This window comes from Dicentrarchus labrax, unplaced genomic scaffold, assembly GCF_905237075.1.
Source record: "Dicentrarchus labrax unplaced genomic scaffold, dlabrax2021, whole genome shotgun sequence".
NCBI lineage: Eukaryota > Metazoa > Chordata > Actinopteri > Moronidae > Dicentrarchus > Dicentrarchus labrax.
The window spans coordinates 18,722,346-18,745,070 of record NW_026136706.1 but is presented as its reverse complement, the minus strand read 5'-3'; the positions used below and the strand labels follow the sequence as shown (position 1 = coordinate 18,745,070).

The following is a 22,725-nucleotide window of genomic DNA, read 5'->3' as shown; positions in this document are numbered from 1 at the left end:
GACAGTGCGAGAGAGAGTAGAAACTAATGATCATCACTATATTGTCTGCTTGTGTGTGAACATCATGAACTTATAGTAACAATCATCTTCATTTATTTTACTACTAATGTTCAAGGAAAGTGCTTTACATTAAGAATGAGCTGAGAGCAATTATAAAGAAAGAGTTGATCATTTAAAGGAATAATCAAAGATATTTTTGTTTAGTAAGAGGTTAAAGTCAGGAAGCTTTCTGTTTTTCTAATTTTTGAAACATTTGGTCCTTGGTTTTAGGGACGGTAACAACTGATTTTACTGATACGACAACTGTCATTAGCTTCATTAGTTGGTCGAAAATATTGTGTCTTTTTAATGTTTCCAGCCTATGTGTCCTAAATATGTACTCATATAAAGCTAACAGGTCCCAGGCTCACAAGCTGAGGATCCATGTAAAATACATGCAAATAAAAAGAACAGCACTGTTGTTTTATTGCAGTGTAGAACTACTTAATGTTGGTCTTAATCTAAGTATGATCATCAGTAATTTTTCACTTTTAACGTTACAAGAGAGAAAACTCATTTGATATCGCTGCAGGGTTTTCCCGGCGGCTAAACGTGACCCTGATCTAACAGCATCCAGGATCAGAATTCACACATTGGGAAAATATTTCACAGTGGATCTGCTCCATTAATATACCTGTAAATAATGATGAAATTTAAGTATTCAGGTCATTTATGCAGGTATTTTTATTGGATTATATGCGCGGTTTCAGTGGTTTTTAAGGGGTAAACATGTAATGTACTTGTAATGTTCATTTGTACATTTACATTTTTCTATTTAGCCATTAATAAATCACAAATCTGAGGTATAAGGACCTGAATACTGTCACAATATGCTGTTGTTGTGATGTTAGCAATAGTGGGGGAGAGTGGGGAGAGAGGGAGAGAGGGAGAGTGGGGAGAGAGGGGCTGGCGTGCCGTCTCGTCCTCTTTGCATGTTGCAACTTTAGAAACAGTTTGCTAACCCACAACCTAAATAACATTAGTTGCAGTACTTGATGTGTTGTTGTTGGCACCATATCATCATAGGGTTCTGATTCTGATACTAAAGGTTTGGTATGTATTCAGGGGTAAGTCAAGGAGTAATTCATTGTGTTTTAAGGGACTCCCAGTTAGCTGGACATGCTAGCAGTTTTTGTCAGAGCAGATTTACTTACAGTTTAATCAGTTCTTTCAACATTTGCTCTTCTGTTTTTGGTTTTAAAAGGGCTTAAAAAGTGTGTGTACAATTAAAAGAAGAGAGAGCAGGAAGTTTTAGAGCTGGAAGGCATATGTTTGAACTTTAAAGAGGTAGCCAACATAGTTGTTCTCTCTCCCTCAGTCTTTATACAAAGTAAATAATCACCTCCAGGTTCTAGCTCTATACCTAACACACAGACATGAGATTGACATAGATCTACCTATTAACTCTTAGAGAGAAAGAAAGTGAGTGTGTATTTCCCAAAACACTGAAGTACCCCTTGAAACGTGTAAAATATGAAATTAAATTGATTAGAAGTGTAAATAAGCGATCAAAAGTGGGTCTAGAGCTTTGGGAGGCAGCTTTACCATAAGTGTCTGTCTGAGATTTTTAAACAGTGAGTCTGAGGGTCTGAGGACTCCTCCAGGGACACACTGTATCAACCATATAGTCAGGCCTATGAATAAAATTATAGAAAAGCACTAGGAGCTTAAAAATCTATCCTAAAACTGAAAACACAAGGCTACAAAACAAAAAAGGTTAAATCTGTATTATAATACTGAATATGGTTTGACACTAATCGGAGCTATTTCAAAATCTTGACACACTTCTAAGCAGCTGTTACTAGTGGAGATAAAGGGTCTGACACAGAGGCAGGCAAAGTGGAGATTACACCTAAAAAAAGGGAGAGTTCGACACACAAAGAAGAGCAGCAGACAGTGGCGGGAGTGTAAGTTAATAGTATAATTTGTGCAGACATGACATCTGCTCCCGACAGAAGGAGTATGGAATAATTTTGTCCTTTATGAGGTACTTAATAGTCTGGGTTGGAGAGCATCTGAGTGTTTTTGCATTGGTTAGACTGTCTAATGTCCCATTTGATATGATATTGCTGCCTCTGACACATCTTGAAACTGTGATATCGTAATGCTTGTGTGCGACCTGCGAGGCTGTGAGACAACAGCAGGAGCCATGTCGCTCCAATGTGAAAGCAAGACGCGTGGGTTGTAGTGGAGGTACCTGATGACACAGAGGCCCTGGACACGGAAATGGTCGGGGTGCCCGAATCCGACCTGTGATGGCCGGCCGTTTTCTTCTCAGACGCATTGTCGCTGGAGTGTAAATTGGCAACGCTCTCGGCTCCGTCAGGCTGCGTGCAAACACAAATACACACACCCAAACTGTTAGAATAACAGTTTAATCTGGATTGTGTCCCTCAGTGTGTCACTGTATGCGTGCTTCTGTTTGTGTGTGTTAGTTGCTGACCCTGACCCTCCGGTTGTCGCTAAGAGCTGAGGGTCTTTCCAGAGTTTGGGAACGCAGGTTGTTGGGGACCGTGGGCTTCCCTGAGGACTCCAAGGCAACAGCTCCGCCCCTGAAAACCAGAAAGAAACTAGTTCAACAACAAGTATTTAAAGCCCAGGACATTCCTTTCATTCTTCTTCATGAAATAACATTAATTTAAGTCTTGCATAGTTGTGTGACACTGGGAAACATAAATAAGATTTACTCAAATATAACCTCAATAGATGCTTTTATTAACTGTCATTGCCATCTCACTTGATTTTTCTTTATTGCTTGTTTTTTTTCTAGTCATTGAAATGTGTTCAAACCAGTTATGTGGCCTTGATGCCTGAACACTTTTCAAACAGATATAACTCGGTTTTAACCTAAATACTCAGAATGTAAGCAGTTTCTATTCACACATTAAGGTTTCATCCTGTAGGTACTGATACAGGGCTGCATCAGTGCTGAGAGAAAGTATCTATCTAAAAACCTTCTTAGAGATCAAACAACTTCCAAATCGGTGTTAATGTGAACCCTTATGGAGCCATCATATGATATTGATGTGAAGCATTTTATTTTATAAGGACTAAGGTCTAGATCTGCTCTATGTGAGAGGTGTGCTGAGATAACTTCTGTTATGATCTGGCGGTATATAAGTAAATGGGATTGAGCTGCTGTACAGTACATAGCTCAGTGTGTTTACTGGTCGTGCGGATAGACACCTGTTTGAACGTGGACTCGGAGCAGAGCGAACACTTCGTACACTTTGAGCATCTGCATCTGGAACTGTTTTGTCACTCGTGCCGTCCACTCCGTTCTCTGGCTTCAAGGTTGGTTGGCTACCTTTTTTATCCATCTTCATCCTCCTACACACACACACACACACACACACACACACACACACACACACACACAGGGAGTCTGTTATCTACTGTATTATTGGATATATTTAGTCATGTCCATTATTACAGAGTCATTACACCGTGTCTCTGCTCCCTCTTTATCAAGATTATCTCGGTCATTCAACTCTACAGTTTGCATCCTGCAGAGGAGGAAATACGGACGAACAACCCTGATACATTATTATTTATTTAAGCCGATCACATGGCTTGATGCCATGATGCAGATATACAAGTTTTAGCCATGCTCTAGGATGAGTTTTAATGAGTTTTAATGAATACATTTGGTCAGCCTTTGTGTGCTAATTAGCAAATGTTAGCATGTTAACAAGCTACGCTACGTTAATGAACACGGCCAACATTATACCTGCAATAACATCATCATGTCAACATTGTTAATGTGAGCAATGTTAGCATACTCATATTAGCATTTAGCTTGAAGCACTGCTATTTTAGTCTTATTATTAAGTTAACTTATTATTAATATTGCAATAACATTTTTGAAGTTTACTACTACTACTTACTTGATTCTCAATGATACTCTATTTGTTTGTCTAACACTACTGCTTATGAAATCTGATGCAAATCTAGATTAATATGAAGTAGAATTAAAATAAAGTATATTTTGAATACCGGACGCAGGAACAGAATTCTTTAAGTTAAACATTGCTGGTAACAAGACACATGTTTAATAATGTTTAATAATTCTTTGAAGAATCTTGTTTGAATTAATAATTAATTATGATTTATTTAATTATTTAGTCAGAAAGTCTTCAGCAGGTTATTTTATTAAAGTGGTTATGATAAAATAATTGCAGCTTCCTGTGAGTGTGAAATTAAAGTAGTTAATTTCTAAGTTTCAGCCCTAATATCTATTTTTTATCAGAGCTGGTTTGCTCTTTTCTGCATGGCCTCTTTGTCTGAATCACTGTGATGCCTTCAGGAACCATTACAGTGCAGCCAAGATGAGGAGAAGAGAGCCAGCATAAACCAGTTAGTGCTTTTAAAATGCATTCAGAGTCTCTGAAAAATCTAATGAACATCCACTTGATCTTCTCTAATGCATTTGTTCTGAGGTGAGTCCTCAACGCACTGCTGATTTCTGTCAGATGTGGTTTGAGATGATTTTACCCTCTCCTCTGCATATACTGCATATTTCATGTTTTCATGTTAATGTAATTCATTGAGTAAACCCTATTAAATTCAGAATACGTATGTGCTTGCATGCACATGAATTGAGCTATTGAGTACTCTATTTCCTCTACTTACCCTTTCCTCCTGGCACCGTCTATAACGTTGCTTATTGCACTTCGGTTGGGTTTTGGGGTGTTGGTTCTCTCTGGCTCAGGAGGGGCTGGAACATTTTCTGCTGACTTTTTGTCTGTGGCTGGTGATTAAAAACATCAACTTCACCACCAATCTCACTATTTCCACCTACTCAATATGGTTTGGATGACATTTACAGTTACAGTCAGAAGAACATTAGTGGTAAAACTCACTGGTAGGGCTACTCATGATTGTCTGTTTGATCACGTCACTGCTCGGCACTCCCTGCTCAAAGCGCTTGGACCGCTCCTCTAGGAACCATTCTCCAGTTACAACCTTCAGCTCCCTGCAAACACAATGTCCACCTATTACCAGAATTCAATGCATCAACATACTTCCAGAGAAAAGTTGTTGAGAAAAGTTTAACTTTTCACACTTCTGGTGGCTGCAATGTGATAACTCAGACTAGCAGCGGCAGAGAACTTGGTATCCCTGCAATCGATTGTCTTATTGTGTATTGAATGCTGTGTGTGCTAAGCGACTATAAAAAGAACCCACTGCTAATTGACTCAGAGGAACAGACAACCCTGATGTTCACCAGTAATGACTTGGTTAGTTTCTAATTGTTCCATTGTAGCAGAGCTGTAAATATCCCACAGTTCTTCTTTGTCTAAAATGTATAAACCAGTCATCCCCAAAGTTTTAATAATGTTAAACAATAATGTTTAAGATTGTTTCCACCAACTTGCACAAATTAGCCAACTCGAACAGTCAAGAAGGAGAAAACCTTACAACTGAGTAAATACAGTAGACAACAGAATGATCCCTGGGTCAGTAACGACTGGCGAGAACTCAGCAAGAACACCAATTGCTGCGTGTTCCTCTACAAAAACGAACATGAATTATATACAGTAACATCTGTGTGTTAATATAGTCGATAGTAATCAGTTAGCAACACTGAAAAACAGACCTTTTCACAGCAGACATTCCGACTTGTCATAGTGGGAAAATCACAGGCGATGGCTCAGTTACATAAGGTGTCACAGTAAGCCTGCCTGCACAATACCAGAAACTAGCCCACTTGAATGCAATAGAGTTGTTTTTAATGTTGTCAGTTACACCTGTGCAATTCCTGTAAAATGTCTGCTGTGAAAAAAGGTTTTTAGTAATTGCGTTTGGGTGGATTAGTCTCTTAAGCCTTCTGGAAGATCAAAGCACTGAAACACCTGAGGCCCTCACACATACAAATAGAGACAGATGTGGTGTCATTAACCATCTAATCCAAACCATCTGGAGTACACTCCTGTTCTGGTCCCTGTGGGCATCACACTTACGAGATCTTGGCACAAACGTTACACTTCCACTGGCGCGAGTTGGGATGTTTGACGCGGCAGTCATTGCAGACGCGCAGCTGACACTCCTCACAGAGATCTCCGCGGTCGAAGATCAGGCCCAAAGTCTTCATGCAGCGAGCGCACTGTCGCTCAGACACATCTTGAGGGCGACGGGAACCTTTTCGTTTGATCTCCAGCAGCTCGTTCTTCAGCTTCCTGTGGGACAGAAAGAGGAGAACGTGAAGTAATATTCAGAAAACTGAGAGCGAGACGAGTTCAGATGTTGATACTGAAGTCCTCACCGTATCCTCTTCTCCTCTCGTTTCCTCAGTTTCTCGTCTTTCTGCAGCACCTTCAGAATCATGTCTCTTTCATGTTCCAGCAGAAAGGAGAGGTTCAGATCGTCCGTGACTTGCTCCATTGATGCTTCAGTCTACACTGGTCCAATGAATTCAGCCAAGCAAAGATGTTGCATTTAGGAAGTCAGAAAAAACTACATTGTGTTGCAAAGTGCTCCTCTTTCTGTAACGTTGTGCTAATGATTGAGTTGTTGCTCTTTTAGCGCTGGCATAGTCTGAACTTCCCTCCAGTGTTTCTTCCGTTAATTTTCTGTTTCGTTGGGATGCTGACAAGAGGTGGCCACTCTCAGGAAACCTAGATGAGGTCAAACAGACAAAGGACATTAATAACTTATAACTAAATGACAAATATCCAATAAATGGGCTGGCAACAACAGTGCTTGATGATGTGTTTGTCTTTTGGTCAGTGTTAAAAGCATTAGTTAAAATAAGACAATGATTTTCAGGTTTACAAGTACAAGTAATTGGTAGACATTTGACAGCTCCACAGCGGCTTAACAACCTCCCAATTAGGCTCCGAGCCTGACATTCAGAGAACAACACCCACATTTCTCAACTTCTATTAGCAAAGCTCTATCTCTCCCTGAAATTCACGACAAGACTTCCGCTAATTATCTGCACACCTGCATGCCAATGCACACAGACACATTCATTTTGTGGATGGTTTTGTACAAGGAGACTGACTCGTTAGCCATGAGTGTGTCTGTCCACCACTCTGGTCCAAACAACAGTTGGATGGATTTACAAGAAATTTAGTGCATATATCCATACTTCCCAGGGTGAATTGCACTTATTATTTGATGATTGCTTAAATTTCCATCATTAGGTCAGTTTTCCCATTTAATACACATAATAATGACACTCCCATCAGCCTCTGCTATGCTCCTTTTTGTTTTGCAAATGTAAGCTTGCTAACACCCTAGAATAAGGGGATGAACATGGTAAACAATGACTACACATCAGTATGTTGTTATCATTGTTATTATAAGCATCAAGACATTAGCATTTAGCTCAAAGCCCTGCTGTGCCGAAGTAGAGCCTCACAGAGACTCTTGTTTTTCCTAATGCCCATACACACTCATCATGAGCAGTATGGGGTTCACTATCTTGCCAAAACACACCATGACACATGGTGCCAGTGTTTGAACCACCAACCCTGCGATTAATGGCTCTTCCACATGAAGTATGGCCGCTTAGATTATGACAAATGGTCCACAGGGAGCAGCAGTGAAAATGTCATTCCTAGCTGTGTCGTGGAAATGCTAAGGGGATCTGATTTCTTCTGACGCAACTGTTACTCAGAGAAAGGATGTGATTTGAATGCTGTACGTGAACACACACACACACACACATACACACACACACACACACACACAGATTCTCAATCTCACTGCAGTGCCTGATAAAAGTAAACTGCTGTGAATAACCTGATTTGCACAAAAATGACTTTCCAATAAGACCAACCATGGAGATCAGAAACTAATAAATATAAAGTTATATGAGGCACTGAGGAGAGGGACAAAATTCTGCCAGTGCAGAATTTGTGTAAATGAAGTTGGGAAATAAAAATTGAATGGAGTGGAGGGATCTGCGTAAAGCCCACACCAGCCTCCTTCAGTCCTTATTCATTACCGTCTCTTTCATCCTCGTCCTTTCTTCTCTCGCCTCTTCCCTTCACTTTACATGAATTAGCACTAATGAACCAGCAGACATCATCTCAGCTTCATTTGCAACCAAAGGCACATCATGACATCAGTGATTATCAGCATTTTAAACTGAACTGCAGCTGCATTGCATCCAGTGAAGAGACCTTTCAGACGTGAGATGGGGATTTAATAGAGGAAATAATGATGATTTACAGATACCTTTGCATTTAAAAATGTCAAAGTGCTGAATATACATATGCTTTGGTATATTATTCACTTATTGTGATCTCCTTTAGAACAAGATAAATGATGAAGACATCATAGTGGCTCTGTGAGGCCGTATTTAGGCACATTAGTTTTCAGAACTAGCTGATGTTCACAATGTTCATTATTTAATTTTAATGTTTTAGGATGTTGCTGGTTCATTAGTGCTAATTTGCTAATTACTAAACACAAAGTAGCCCTACAGCTGAGGCTGATGACAATGTTTTGCAAGTATTTGGTCGTATTGGTGGCAAAGCAAAGACCCTTCTTACCTTCATATTCTACCCTAGTCCTTAAAACCCTCACCCCTAAACCTAACCAGCCCAACCTACAGAGGCAGCAGGTACTTGCCAATCAGAGGCAGAATAGGGTGTGCCATTGCTTCGCCATCCTAGGAAAACAAAATCAGCATCCGGGATTGTGCCAGTTAAAAGCTGGGTGTCTCTAGTCCTGACAGACATCTGTAAGTTAGTTTATAAGCTAGGTTTAATAAACTGGCAACTGAGTGTGAAGAAGTCAATAGTTTATAACAACTTCTGGCAGCCAAGCAACTGTGCCACATGATACTCCTGACGTACCGGGCACACACATGACAAATACTCGGTCAACAACATCAGTAAAGCGAAACTAATATTTATCTGAGCCTCGTATTGCAGTCGTGCTGTGAGAGCACAACACTATCTTTGAATTGTGTGCTGAAGTGGGCGTGGTGTCGTGACGCAGCCCTCCCTGAGTACACACCGAGCACACATTCCTGCTGCCTCTTTCTGTCCTGAGTAAACACGAGTGAGAAGACAGTTAAACTTTGGCTTCTGAGCAGAGGAAATGCACTCATTTCATTTCTCAGCTCTGCACTAATATCATAGCTCCGAGGAAGGCTAGGTGACTCACTGCTTTCACAGCACAGTGTGGGGAAGGTTTTCATCTTTTCCACCATTCAAAATTCATGTTTCTTCAAACGTATAATAGATCATTTGTCACTGCGTCTGTGCTCTAGCAGGGACATCTGGCCACAAAGCCACATTGTGGTCTGCTTGGTGTTTTGTAACTCTGTGGCATTTTACCACCAGTGAGTCAGGTGTTTCCTGCAGGTGGCCGGGCTTACAGACGGCAGAATCAATCTACCAATTAAAGACCACAGGTGCGCTGGGAGCAGCTGGGCTCCCGTTGGCAGAAAAGAAAAGTAGACATGGATGAGAAATGAACTTGGGATAAACATGTAAATACAGTCATTACTGAACATTCAGTGGATGGACAGAGGAACAGAAATACTGATCAAAATATGAGTCTCCCGATGTGTTCAGAACAGCTTCAGTCCTTCAGTACTTTCATCTCAGTCTGGCACTGGGTGTAGTTCAATACTACACAAGACACAAAACCTTCAAATGTAAATAGTGTCATGGGAAAACAATGACTCATTTTATTTTATTACGTTCTGACATTGCAAGAGGGTCCAGGTTTGTGCTTTATACACCAGGTGTGAGTCTTTGGATGAAGAGCTCTGCACAGCAGCTCAGTGAGGCTTTAAAAGATAAGTGTGTTTATATTTTATATTTTCCTTATGGTCAACATCTTATAACAGTTCAAAACCAACAATGAATGCACCCTCCTGCCTATTGTCTGTGTACCTAAAGCCTGACTGAAGCTTATTTATCTGAGTCATAGACTTTATACTATTAGAAACACATCAGTGAGCTACACCGTTCCACTGTTCCTTTATTGCACTCAACATGGCCACTTTAGTTTATTTTAATTTAATCACACATACACCGTGCTGCTGAGTAAATACTCTCTACAGCCTTAACCCTGTGACTGAAAATATCCCCCCACAAATGCTCTATACTCCTGTTTGAGTCACATTTTCAACGGAGTTCAGTGTCTACCAACTTAAGGAAGTTACTGAGCCTTTAATTTAAACGGTTTTAAAGAATTCTGTAGTTAGTAATAACCAACAACAGAGCCACAGACAATGTAAGGAAGTCAGACTTATTGAAAGACTAACTTATTCGTTTTGGTCTTTTCATATGTTTATAAGGACAGACCACAGCTTTACCCTTTAAAATAAAACTTTATTCACTCTGTGTCAGAGGTCTTGTTATTCTGCTCTATTTTAGCATCTCAACATGACATTGAAAAGTTTTCCTCTGTAGCCACTTTGTTCATCAGTGCTCCTGGGATTTAAACAACAAACATCTGTCCTCTCCAAACTAAGTCGCAAAGTTAAGTAAATGAGAGGAGCATCGCCTGTATTTCTGTCTCAGAATATGCAAAATATTCTCCATACTTAGTAGATGATGAAAGCCTCTGTATAAGTCGTAGGTGAAAGTCACGTACAGGATCATGATTAACTATGCTCATTCCAAAACGTTGTTCGCAGTCACATGATTTTGATGACGCTCGACATTCAGAACGAGGCCGCAGGTGAAAGGCAGAATGAACGAGATGGAAAGATGAAACCCGTACTCTGCTACTTATTGTTTACTCATTGTGTCGTCCCTGTGTGTGTAAAATCTGGAATCAGCCAATTCGTTCTTAAAGTACGGGTAAAATCCTATTTTGAGCTCACAATGACCTTTGACCTTTGACCTTAGAGTATCACCAATTCAGTGTCCGTGAAATACTGTGAAATATGGTCATAAATTCTCAAGTCATGGCCAAAAATGCTTGTGTGTAAATGTGTTTACAGACCCTTTCTGTGAGAGAGTTAAAGTGGGATGAACGAGGTCGACATGCTATGGTGTGTGCTGTGTTCCTGCAGAAATGTGGGTCACCCCCCATCCTCTTCAAAATTCATCAGCTTCGACTTCAGCTTTAGCCTTACAGACCTATTTATGCCTTAAAGAGAGCGAGTAAATCAAACAGTAGCTTCTTCACCTTGTATCAGCACATTCTTCATCCCCTGGGAGGCTGATGTTTTTTCCAAATAATTTCCCCAGGAGCTACATTTTCTAGCATGCTCACTACCAAACAATGTTGACAGAGGTGGCTACAGCGTGTCCAGATCATTAATATTTCATACAAAATGCCAGACAGCTGTTAACCCTTACTCTGTCTAGATGGTTTTCTTCAGGTTTAAAGTTGGATGGACCTTCACAGCCTCTAACGCACCACGGCTCAGCTCTCCTCTTGTGTTTTAATGTATAACCCCTAAATCACTCTGTGGTGAATCACAGGATGCTGTACGTTTTCCTCCTGAATCATTAATGTGACACAGGAGGCACTATAGTAATGATGATTGGCAGGGAGGATCTCTGGTGACCATTAAACAGCAGATCACTTCAGCTCAGCCTCCGTCTGCCCGCTGCAGCCAGCAAACACAGGGTTTTATATGGTACACACACACACATAATGGCACACATGCTCCAAGTGCTGAAAACATCAATTATTCATCAACAAAGGTCAATAATGACACACTTCACAGTCTGCGCCATAGAGGAAATAGTGATATACTGTATCTGTGTGTGTTGATATTTTCTGCTTTAAAAGGCTATTTTCTGCAGGGCTGTACCTCCTCACCTCTTTAATCACTATTCAACAACCTTGCATACGACGTATTCAGTGTGGGAGTTACCATAATTACCAAGTATATATTCATCACATCAACATCCAAGTCGTGAGTACAACTGGGAAACCTCCTGAAAGTTCAAATATATATCTTAATAAATATTGAAGTGCTGGATGTCTAACATCAGCCAAAGTCATTCAAATTAATTCAATGATAAGTCTGGTGATGATGTTGTGTAAATGATCACAGTGTGCAAATAAAACGACTTTATCTGTGCCTTTAAATGTCCAACCTTAAAAAAGATGCTCCATGACCCAACACTACCATTATTGTATTTTTTTCCCCAATATCTAAACATGAATTCTTTCACCACTACTTGTCCATTGCCTTCAGTGAAAGGTGGAATCTCACACGACAGCAGAACAAAGTGCACTTTCAAGCCAGGCAGGATGTTAAACTAATTCCAGGGGGGAATATCACAACAATGACAGATGAAGCAATGATCAAAACCCAGCAACAGTCAACAGACATAAAATTCAATTGCTTTGATAAGTAAGAGGACGAGATGAAGCACAAAGCTCTTGAGATATATTTCTGCACATAAACCCCAGAGAGTAAAACCAATCAAATTTACCAGCGAGTCTACAACAGAGTGTAAACAGAGTGACACACACAGTATCTTTCTCATGTTCGTGTGTTTTACAGCACTGTGCAGAGTGCAGGTCCTCACAAAGATCCATATGGATGTTGTTGTATCTCAAAATGGTTTCCAGCTCGCCCAGCTTATCTCAACTTAAAGGAAATGAAGCAAATAAGATTTATTCCGCTATCTCAGCTGTGCATCTCCCTGCATGTAATCCACTTCCTGAGATCGGATGTGGACCTGTGTTCTCAGCGAGGTGAAATCAATAGGCAGCCACTGTCTCCACAGAAAGCTCCGGATGAGATCTGGCATGCTGGTGGAGACTGGGGAGGATTCTGGGAAGACGCACAGGACGAGTTTTTGCAAAGAGGAGATGGTACAGACGAGTGGAAAGTATCCCTGCCTGTGTGTAATTTTTATGTAAGTGGCGGCCTCTCTGTCTGTCTTCTCTTACTTTGTCTGTCTCTGCAGCACACACACACACACACACACACACACACACACACACACACACACACACACACACACACACACACACACACACACTGTTGTAACGTGTCTCTGGCTCATTCCAGCTGCTTACTGAGCTGATGTGTGTTTCCTAGGTTCACCTCACACCTCGGGGCAGATAACATATCTGCACCACTGCAGTGCACTAATGACCCTCTCTCTCAGCCTGGAAACCTGTCAGACACACTGTCCGCTGCCAATCAAGTGAGGACCTGCCTGCAAATATTCTCCTCACTCCTCTTCATCCTCTGGACTCGCTGCACATCAGTAAACACAGCCCATCATGGTTTGTCAATCAAAATCCAATTTGAAACCTTAATTACTTGGTTGACTCAAAGGTAATGAAGGGACATTAGACACCGATATGAATGACTCACCTCCGTCAAGCCTGACACTTTACATAACGGCAACTAGCATTCTGTCCTCGCCAGATTTGGCCTTTTGTCTCTGATTATAAGTCTACAGGGAGGGCGGTGATGTCAAATCGCGGCTGAATGATCTAATCTCTAAACTGGCTGTCTACAAATTTTGGGATGAGTGTCAGCACAGGAGAGAAGGACGACTTTGTAAAGGTCGGGGTGCGCTCGAAACAAACTAGTTCGGAAGTCAAAAGTGTTTATAGCTGTTCTGAATGGCCATGCTAGATGCCGGGGTGAAAAGGCGGCTGTCATAGAGAGGGGCGAGACAAGATAATCGCTCAAATGGGGAGAACATCACACACTTTCTGACAGTCTCTCCTGGAAGGCATTCATGGTGTTGCACTCGTTTGTACACAAGAAGAGTGACAGAAGTAGTTGTGTGGAGACTAAAAAAAGAGAACTTGAGTTATTTTCTCACCTCCGCACACCTGAACAATCGTGGCACAGAGAGGGCGAACTTGCTGTATTGTCAATTTGAGAAAGTTACAAATATTGTCAACAGCAAGGTGACGGTACGCTTGTCGGATGTTGAACCCGACAAGTCTGACACTGACGCCCCACAGTGAGTGGCCAGTTGTGTGGAGCCGAGAAAGTAAAAGCAGAGTTTGGAGTTCCCTACAACCGAGTGTAACATCATAAACACGTTTCAAGAGAGATTAACAGACACTGCGCCGTTATCCTTGAGGTATTTGTATCTATGACGGCATTTTACCCCATCTAATCAGAACAGTACGTTGCGCAAACTACCTAGTAACTAGTTACCTGTTAATACCTGCTGCAGTGGTTTTAGACCAGACGTTGTTCTACGATCCAACAAGAACTCAGTTTAAAGCAAAATGACACCTTAAGAAAAGTAGCTAAAACAAACCTGTTGAAACAAAACAGCACAGACGCTGTGTGGAAATCCTGAAACGTGTTTCTGTAATGCTGTCTTTCTGCAGTGGTGGAATGTAACTATTTACTGTAGTGTTCTTTTTACTCCACCACATTTATCTGACGTCAACCTTAGTTACTTTACAAATGAAGAGTTTACATACAAATGAATGATTGTTTATGAATTATGATGCATTAACATTAAACTATGCACCAGTATACAAAATTATCTCCACTTTAACCACCTCTTGTACAGTCTCCCTCTCTCTCTCTCTCACCCCAACTGGTCGAGGCAGACGGCCACCCACCTAGAGCCGGGGTCTGTCCAAGGTGCCTCTTAAAAGGAAGTTTTTCCTTGCCGCCGTCGCTAAGTGCTTGCTCATGGTGGGAACTGTTGGGTCTCTGTAAATAATTGTATAAGGAGTACGGTCTAGACGTGCTCTATTTGTCCTTCTTCTACTTCTTCTACTTCTCTTATGAATTGGCACTATACAAATAAAATTGAATTGAATTGAAATTATATATATTAGTTCTGTCAGTTTAACGCGTTATTAACGGCGTTAACGCAAACCCATTTTAACAGCGTCAATTTTATTATCGCAAGATTAACGCCTAGCACACTTTGGAGTTTTTTTCACATGCTGTTGCAACAACTAGTAACGTCAGAAAAACTACAACACCACACCGGATCTAGCTAGACCGGAAACAAAACAACAGGCACGCCGCACACACTTGTTTAAGAGTAGTAGACGTTACGTTTTGAGTGGATGGCGAGCACGAGACGCCGAAATGGATGGATTCCTTGTTGTCTGAAAATGTCAACAGGCTTGTCTGTTTGAGTAACTGGCTCAAAGCAAAGAAGTAGTAGACTTATCTTTTATTGGTAACCGTTACTGTTCACTCTTTCTGAAATAAGAGGCTGGGTTGAGCCTCTGGTGAATAAAGAGCAGTAGCCTGACTGCTATGTTCAAAGCAAACTTGAGAAAAGTATTAAGCCATGGTTTAACTGCACTATAGGCTGAGTTCTAGTTTACCTTATATGTGCACTTTGTTATTTTATTTTGTATCACCCTGTTTTGATCCCTTAGAAAGGGCTGTTGAAGGGGCTGTTTGTGTGACAAGGTATTTTTTCACCCTTTTATTGATGGACAGTGTAACATTGTGTGAGAGATTATTTGCTCCAAGTGAGAATGTTAGTGTGAAATTGAACACTACAGTATATGCCAATGTTGTTTTCAATAAAAACAACATTTGCACAAAGCAAGCCGATCCACTTTTCCATGTTGATAAGAGCATTAAAATGAGAAAAATAATGGGACAAAAAGAAATCAAGGGATATTTAGAATAGATAAAAATTTGCGATTAATTGCGAGTTAACTATGACATTAATGCGATTAATCGCGATTAAACATTTTAATCGTTTGACAGCACTAATATATATATATACAACAGTATAAGCATTCTTTCTGCATTTTGCAAATAACACTCATTACAGAAGTAAATGTTTCCTCCACCATTGTCAGAGTTGTTTTTAGCATACCGGCCTCTGCATTTGACCACCACCATTGTTTAAAGCAATTCCTGCCCAACCATGACTAACATTTAAAATGCTGCCCTTACGGCCATGAAGCACACATGTCACATCCACCGTAACATTACAACTCTCACAGGGGCTGTCGTCATTAATGACCTATCAGGCCTGCAGGCCTCCACACTCCCCTGCAGGGCTCAATGGAGCAGAAAATAGGAAAAAAACAAACCAACAGAGTCAGTGCCTCTGAAAACCTTATCCAGAGCCCCCCTGTCAGCTGTGCTCTCTTATACTCTCAGCACTCCTCCTTCCACTTTCTGCTCGCCCGTTTTCACCTTCACTGAACCCTCCTGCATTATCCTTATCTGACCGCTGCTTATTGTCGATACGTTTCTTGTGTCATTTCACCGGCTAATTAAGAGGAAAGGGCAGTGTGGGCTCAGGAAAAGACTGCCACTCCTCCAAACAGAGCAGCAGAGCCAAAGACGGAAAAGGGATGATTGGTTTTGTTGGTCGTGTTGTGTTGTTGGGTGTGACTGCTGGAATAAAAGACTACCAGGAAGAGAAAGGCAGATCTGGACTTCAAGGAGAAAAGGAGTGAGACAGGCAGGTAGTCGGTCATAACTTCAATGCAGATTAACTGTTCTGACCTTGAAATATATGTTTTTCATCCCTCACAGCACACCTTAAAACAATGTGAGAAATACAAAATGAAAGCTGAAGACTCCTCTCCTCCTCGTACAGCAGATAAAACACAGAGCAGAGGTATTGTGATCACTCTTGCACAAAGCTAATCATTTCTAAATCCTTCATAATACATTCAAAATCTTAATGACCGCTTTGAGGAATATTCGCATTTTTGCAGCCTTTAATACTTCATGAAGTGCAGAGAATAACAAGACTAACAAGAACCATCCAGCCTGGCTGATACATTGGTTAGCCGATATTATCAGCCCTTATTGGCCTATCGCAGACATATCGGTATTGTATAAGTGCATTTGTTATCCAATATTCGCTGATACGCAAACCTGCGTGTGTTAATATATTGGTGCAAAATGTATCCAGCAGTTTAAACTGTGATTAATAATACTGTGGCACAGAGAAAGAGAAGAAGCAACTCTCAGAAATGTCAACTCGGACTGGTCGACAGCGTTCAATTATTTATTTAGTTGTTTTAAAAAAAGCAGCCTTTGAGTATCTTTGCATGGTCATATCGGTGCAAACGGAGTAAAATCCACAAAGACATCATATTGTGATCTCTGATTTTTCACCTCTGAAATCAGTATCATTCTCATAAATCTCATCTCGGCTGAGCTCTACTGCCGACCTCAAGGAAACTTCCACATTTAGCATGGCCGTCACACGACATACAATATACTCAAATTTCAACCTGTCACTGCAACCCACAACCCAAAACCCACAGATGGGCTAGCTATAACTAAACAAACTACATTGGGGGCCCTCAGCCCATTTTTGCTCCAGGCGTCCGCAGTGTGTTACTCTGGCCCTGCCTGTGGAGTACACGGAAATCTAAATTTCCTAAATCTATCCAATAGTTGTTGAGATTTTTCATTTGGAGCAACGTGGAGGACCGATCGCCCACATTGCCGTCCCTGGAGAGTCATGCCGCTAGCACAAAGCCTCCATAGTGCAGAGGATTCAGTCACTTGACTGTAAACTGTGTCATGTTTAAATAAAGTCAATGACACCCTGCACCCTTGCTAATCTCACAACCTCTTTGTATGAAGGATGACGACATCAGTACAGGCAAATTACGTCATAAAAACAATTTTCTTCTTTCTTATTACAGATCTCTGAAACAAACCTGAATAATTATAATTGTTTTCTCTCTCTGTGGCACCAAAACTCCACATAATTCAAATCCAATCCTGAATGTGCACCGTCACTATCTACCTCTCCCTCCTCTTCCCCTCCTCCGTCCGCATCTCCAACACATCCTCAATAAATCAGCTTGTTTGTCTCTTAATGTGATTAATTACACAAGACGAGAGCTTCTGTGTGACAGGTGACGGACATGCCAAAGACAAGTGGTGACCCCTGATCCCTCAATCCTCTGTATAATCAGCTCCTCCCATGTCTGCACTGTGAAACAGGCTAATTTGTTCTGCCAGGACTGAAAACAGCAGTGAAATGGTCCAAATTTCAAGCCACCGTCTGCCGTCTACTCCACAGATCTGGCACTGTTTGGGCTCATGATAGAAACTGTGAGACAGTTCAAGTGCAGGCAGTCTGGTTGTTGGATAAACACAGTGCAGAGTCTCTCAAATATCTTGCTGTAGTGAATTAAATTAATAACTTTTACTGTTAGAAGACATCAACCCTGGAGGAATAAAAAGATGTAGATCTCTGTCAGAGGTCAACAGATAACAACAACAGTGTGAATGATCTTTAACAACATGCACCTTTCAGGAAAACTTTGCACAGCCAAACCCTTTTGCATTTTTTAGGCAGATGTGTTGAAGATTTCCCTGCTGTTACTATGAGCGCTTAAAGAACAAGAGATGAGAGATTTTTAGATTGAGGTTGGATCTCATTAACCCAGTTTCAGTCGTGGCCTCTGCCGCTGCTGCTTCTTCTTCACAGAGAGAGCGAGAGAGAGAGACGTTCGGGTTATAAACAGCTCCCTCCCCTACACTAACATGGCTGAATATTTCATAGCTCTCATTCCTGTTTAACTGCTGCTTGCCTGCCACATTTGACGGCACTTTGTCTTTTCAACGCACTACCGGCTAATGGAAAGAAGGGAATTCCTCAGAAAGTGCTTTGTGTGTGTGTGTGTGTGTGTGTGTGTGTGTGTGTGTGTGTGTGTGTGTGTGTTCAGAGTGGTGTTACCATTAATCAGTGTAACAACTGAACAGCATGTGTAACTTAAAGCTGAGTGGATGCTGATGGATTAAGTCTTCTTTCTTTTCAAATGAGCCTTATGTCGTTTCTCTTTTATTACACTGTGTGCTGTACATAAGCGTAGCTGGAACATCGAGGAGACAGATGCACAATGAAATTCAGTGTTTGGACGACAGATAGGTGTCTGGGCTGGCAGAGCTTCCAGGACGGATCGATGAATAAAGATCTCGCAGCAAAGACAAACTGCTGTTTTAGACAGGTGGGGAAAAGAGTATATACAGCATCAAGTCATAAAAAGCATAGAAGGATCCACTCTTTCCACACTGATCAGTAGCTTCTGATCTCTCTTTGCACTCTTTGTCTCTCTGGAGTTTATTTGCTGAATATCGTGGTGATGAGTCAATTTCAGGTGGTCGTGACTTTTATTCAAATACAGTACTCGTGAAACTAAAACTCTAAACAGCAAAACACATTCAGTTCAGTTCTCAGTATCCCACACAGTTGAGGAAAATCCTGGCTGATAGCCAAAACAACTGCAGCTGTAAAATAAACACAGCCACCAATACTTGGAGGACGCAACATTTTGACAGAAAGAGCATCCTGATCTGTTTCAGCACAGCTGGAGACGATTAATGAATTCTCACATAGGAGAATGTTTAAAGTTCACAGCCCCAGAAACTTGGCTTGGAGTGCACACCACTCATTGATAAGGCACTGTTTATAAAAAGCTTTATGAGCAGTAACTAAGGGCTTTTTTCTATGGTTGATAAATATTAATAAACGCTCTATACATTAGAGTCAAGCCATTAATAATAACAGTGGCACCGTGAGGCTGTACTGGGGCAGAGTGGTGCTTTTAGTTGATCACCATGTTTTCCATCTGAGATTAGCATGTTAGCATGCTAACATTTGCACAAAACACAAAGTACATCTGAGGCTGGTGGGAATTTCTCATATATGTAACTCATTGATGGTGCTAGATTAAAAATGTCATCAAACTCATATTAATGAATCTGCAGGAGAACCAAAATTCATGGCAATCCTTTGAATAGTCACTGAGATATTTTAGTCTGGACCAACCAACATACTGACATTGCCATATCTAGTGTGACTACAACATGTTGGTAAATGATAAATAAATACTCCTGGTTTCTAAAAAGCCATCCTGTTTGTAGTCATAAATGTTAGTAAGTCATTAAATAAGGGCCACACGTTTCTTACTTTCTCATAAACCAACAACAATTTCTAATAAGCCATCCAGAGTTATACTTGTTAATATGTCATTAATAAAGGACTCACACACTGATCTATCAGGTCTGCAGTTGTAAATGTTAATAAGTTGTTATAAATGTATGATGATCCAGATGTTCTGCAGTGTTTCCTAGAAGGTACGTTGTCTAGTAGAGGTTGGCAACCCTAAGGTTGTTCGTATTAACACACAGAACCAGTCAGAAGGAAAATAGGTGATTCACGTGTCCCAGTATGAACCAGCACAGTGGAAATTTCAATATGGACTTTGCCCATTACAACAAATATGGGTGAGGTCGGCTGCAAATTCTACTCAAACTAATGATTAATGCTCAAGATGATGTGATTAAAATGTGCACAGCACTGAGAAAGACATTTTATTCCTACAGCTGTGGGGCTCCACCCGTAATGACATCATAAAGTGTGTGACGTCCTACCTTATGTTGTACAGTTCGACCTGGTGGAGAACAAAACATCGTCTAAATGCTTCAAGGTAACCAAATTAACAGTTTAAGTGCATTTTTTAGGAAAACCACTCTGATATCTTTCTGTTAAATATGAAACTAGAGTCAGGAGATGCTTAGCTTAGCTTAGCTTAACTTAGCATAAAGACTGGAAACAGGGGGAAACAGCTAGCCTGAATCTGTGAGATGGTCCGACACATAACCCTCAGTTACTTAAATATTCTTAATTCAAGGTCCAATTACTACAGCAGCTTTTCCCAAAACTTTCAACAGCATGTTTAGGTTTAGGTTTAGGTAAGTTTTATTTTTCCGATCATTTAAAAAATGAATTTACAATCATTTCCATGAATAATTTCTTGAACAGATGTTCATGCAAACAAAACAAGACAAACAAAACAAAGATAAGAGACAAAAGTGACAAGATATAAATATAATATAAACAAAACAATTAATATATCATCATTCTTTCCTCATCCCTGTGTTTCTCTTACAAATTATTTATTCTCTCTTTTATTCTCTTTTGTTTTCTTTGACCGAAAAAAAGGTGTAGACTGAAGCCTAAGCTTATTTTGTCTATCCTCTTTTAAAACATGAATTCAGTTTCTTCAAACAAAACTTAATGTCAGTAGCAGTGACTTTTAAACATGACAAAGTAAAATACATTAACAATTTAAGTTCTCATAACAAACTAAAAACATAAATATCCAGATACCTGGTTTCATTTTGGGATGCATGTCACAGATGACAGCTCTGGAAAGAGCTACTGTAATAAATGGACCTTGAGTCAAGATTATTTTGTCAAACTAACATCCCCAATGTTGAGAATAATTCCTTGTTGTTTTAAATACATTTTAATTATTATGATTAATTTGATAATAGCCATATCAGTGTTATCAATGCAGAAGTCTTCCACTGAATCCAGTCCAGGTTTGTTTTTTTTAATGTTTATTATTGCGTAACACTGAGGCTGGTCCCATACACCTACTGATGTCATTACAGCCGGTCTTAATCTGTTTAAATGTATTTATTGATTAAACACCTTGATGTGCACAACTTGCTAACAATGAATCTAATTAAAGTCTGTGTTTGTTTGTATTCTCTGCTGTGTTGACTTTTCCACACAGCACACCCTGGTCAGGATGCTGGCTCTAGGAAATAATATCCACACGCCTCTTTGCCTGATTTGCTGGTTGAAGTGTCCCATCATCCCTTTCACAGCCCACCTCCCCCCTCAGAGGTTCAGGTCAACATCAGAGCGCCCACAGAGGCATGTGCCCATACACATTAGAGGTGTAGGGAGGCCGACACAGAGGCACATCACTCCCTGACCAGCAATCTATTACTCTACTGAGTCATTCCTCTCAGCACTGCCTCCAAATTACATTTCTGCTTTTGAGGTGTTTTTTTTTCTCCCCTCCCACTTCTGCAGTGTTGGTGTGTAGACGGGCTTCCACTGATTGCCGTGCTGCGGCCCTGATTGAACGGGGGATGAGGTATCTCTGAGGCCGCATGGGGCTATATGCTGCATACCAAACGGGCACACAGCACACACTGGAGAGCCATGGAAAAGAAAGGCGTCAGTGAGTGGGAGGGAGGGAAACCCCGCACAACACTACAGAGATCAGACATTACTCAATGCAGCAGCACAGACGAGCTTTGTTACAGCAGCTCAGGTCATCAGCAGAGTTAATCTGGATATAATTATGTATATGATCTCAGAAATTATAAAAATTATTATTACAATTATAGTTGATATAATAGGATAATATCTAACGTGGCTCACACTTTAAAGGCACACTGTACTGTACGTACGGGGAAATGCCACAGTGGTAGCACCATAGTGATGAGAAGATCAGATCTTTTGAGTAACACACTATATAAGCTATAGTTTAGAGAATATTACAGACTGACAGAAGGGTGGGACTGAGAGAAAAGAGCATAATTACAAATCAAAGCACCATGGATTTGTCAATACACAGCACAATTCTGATATTTCAGAGCTGTGGACGGGACTCGGGGGCAATCTAACTAATGTCAGTCAGGTAAAGGATCAATGTGAGATGATTACAACACATACAGTTGGTCTGGGCTGTTAAACCAGCGCCATAAAGGCAAGAAAAGCTGCACCAGTTAAAACAGAAACGTTAATAAAACATCATAACTGAATAATTCTCAATAATTTATTGGTTATAGGTCTGGGTCTGGACCCAGTCCGCCTAATAGTGAGCTTGGTACTAGGGGATAGAGTGGGGGACGATGGCAGACTACATGGTCATATATAAGTATATATATATATGTATATCACCATATAGCTTCTACTTGATGCAAATTTTTCATGCTGTTTTCATGGAGAGTGTACATTTCTATAATATAATGAAAGTAAAACAGAAAACAAA

The 22,725-nt window shown here is 40.6% G+C and overlaps 1 protein-coding gene across 4 annotated transcripts in view; it reads right to left on the bottom strand.

Annotated features, from left to right (window-relative positions):
* The window catches only part of sytl5 (synaptotagmin-like 5), a 36,956-nt gene that overhangs the window by 12,086 nt on the left and 2,145 nt on the right, over positions 1-22,725 (bottom strand). For 3 of the 4 annotated variants that reach the window (XM_051404668.1, XM_051404671.1, XM_051404669.1), the window contains exons 2-8: positions 6,305-6,656; positions 6,003-6,218; positions 4,902-5,014; positions 4,672-4,789; positions 3,226-3,369; positions 2,483-2,591; positions 2,237-2,366 (exon numbers count right to left, since the gene is read on the bottom strand). In XM_051404668.1, the coding sequence (XP_051260628.1) occupies positions 2,237-2,366; positions 2,483-2,591; positions 3,226-3,369; positions 4,672-4,789; positions 4,902-5,014; positions 6,003-6,218; positions 6,305-6,423 (949 nt within the window). In that variant the 5' untranslated portion in view covers positions 6,424-6,656. The remainder of the gene's footprint in view (positions 1-2,236; positions 2,367-2,482; positions 2,592-3,225; positions 3,370-4,671; positions 4,790-4,901; positions 5,015-6,002; positions 6,219-6,304; positions 6,657-22,725) is intronic. The other variant, XM_051404670.1, reaches the window with a different exon arrangement.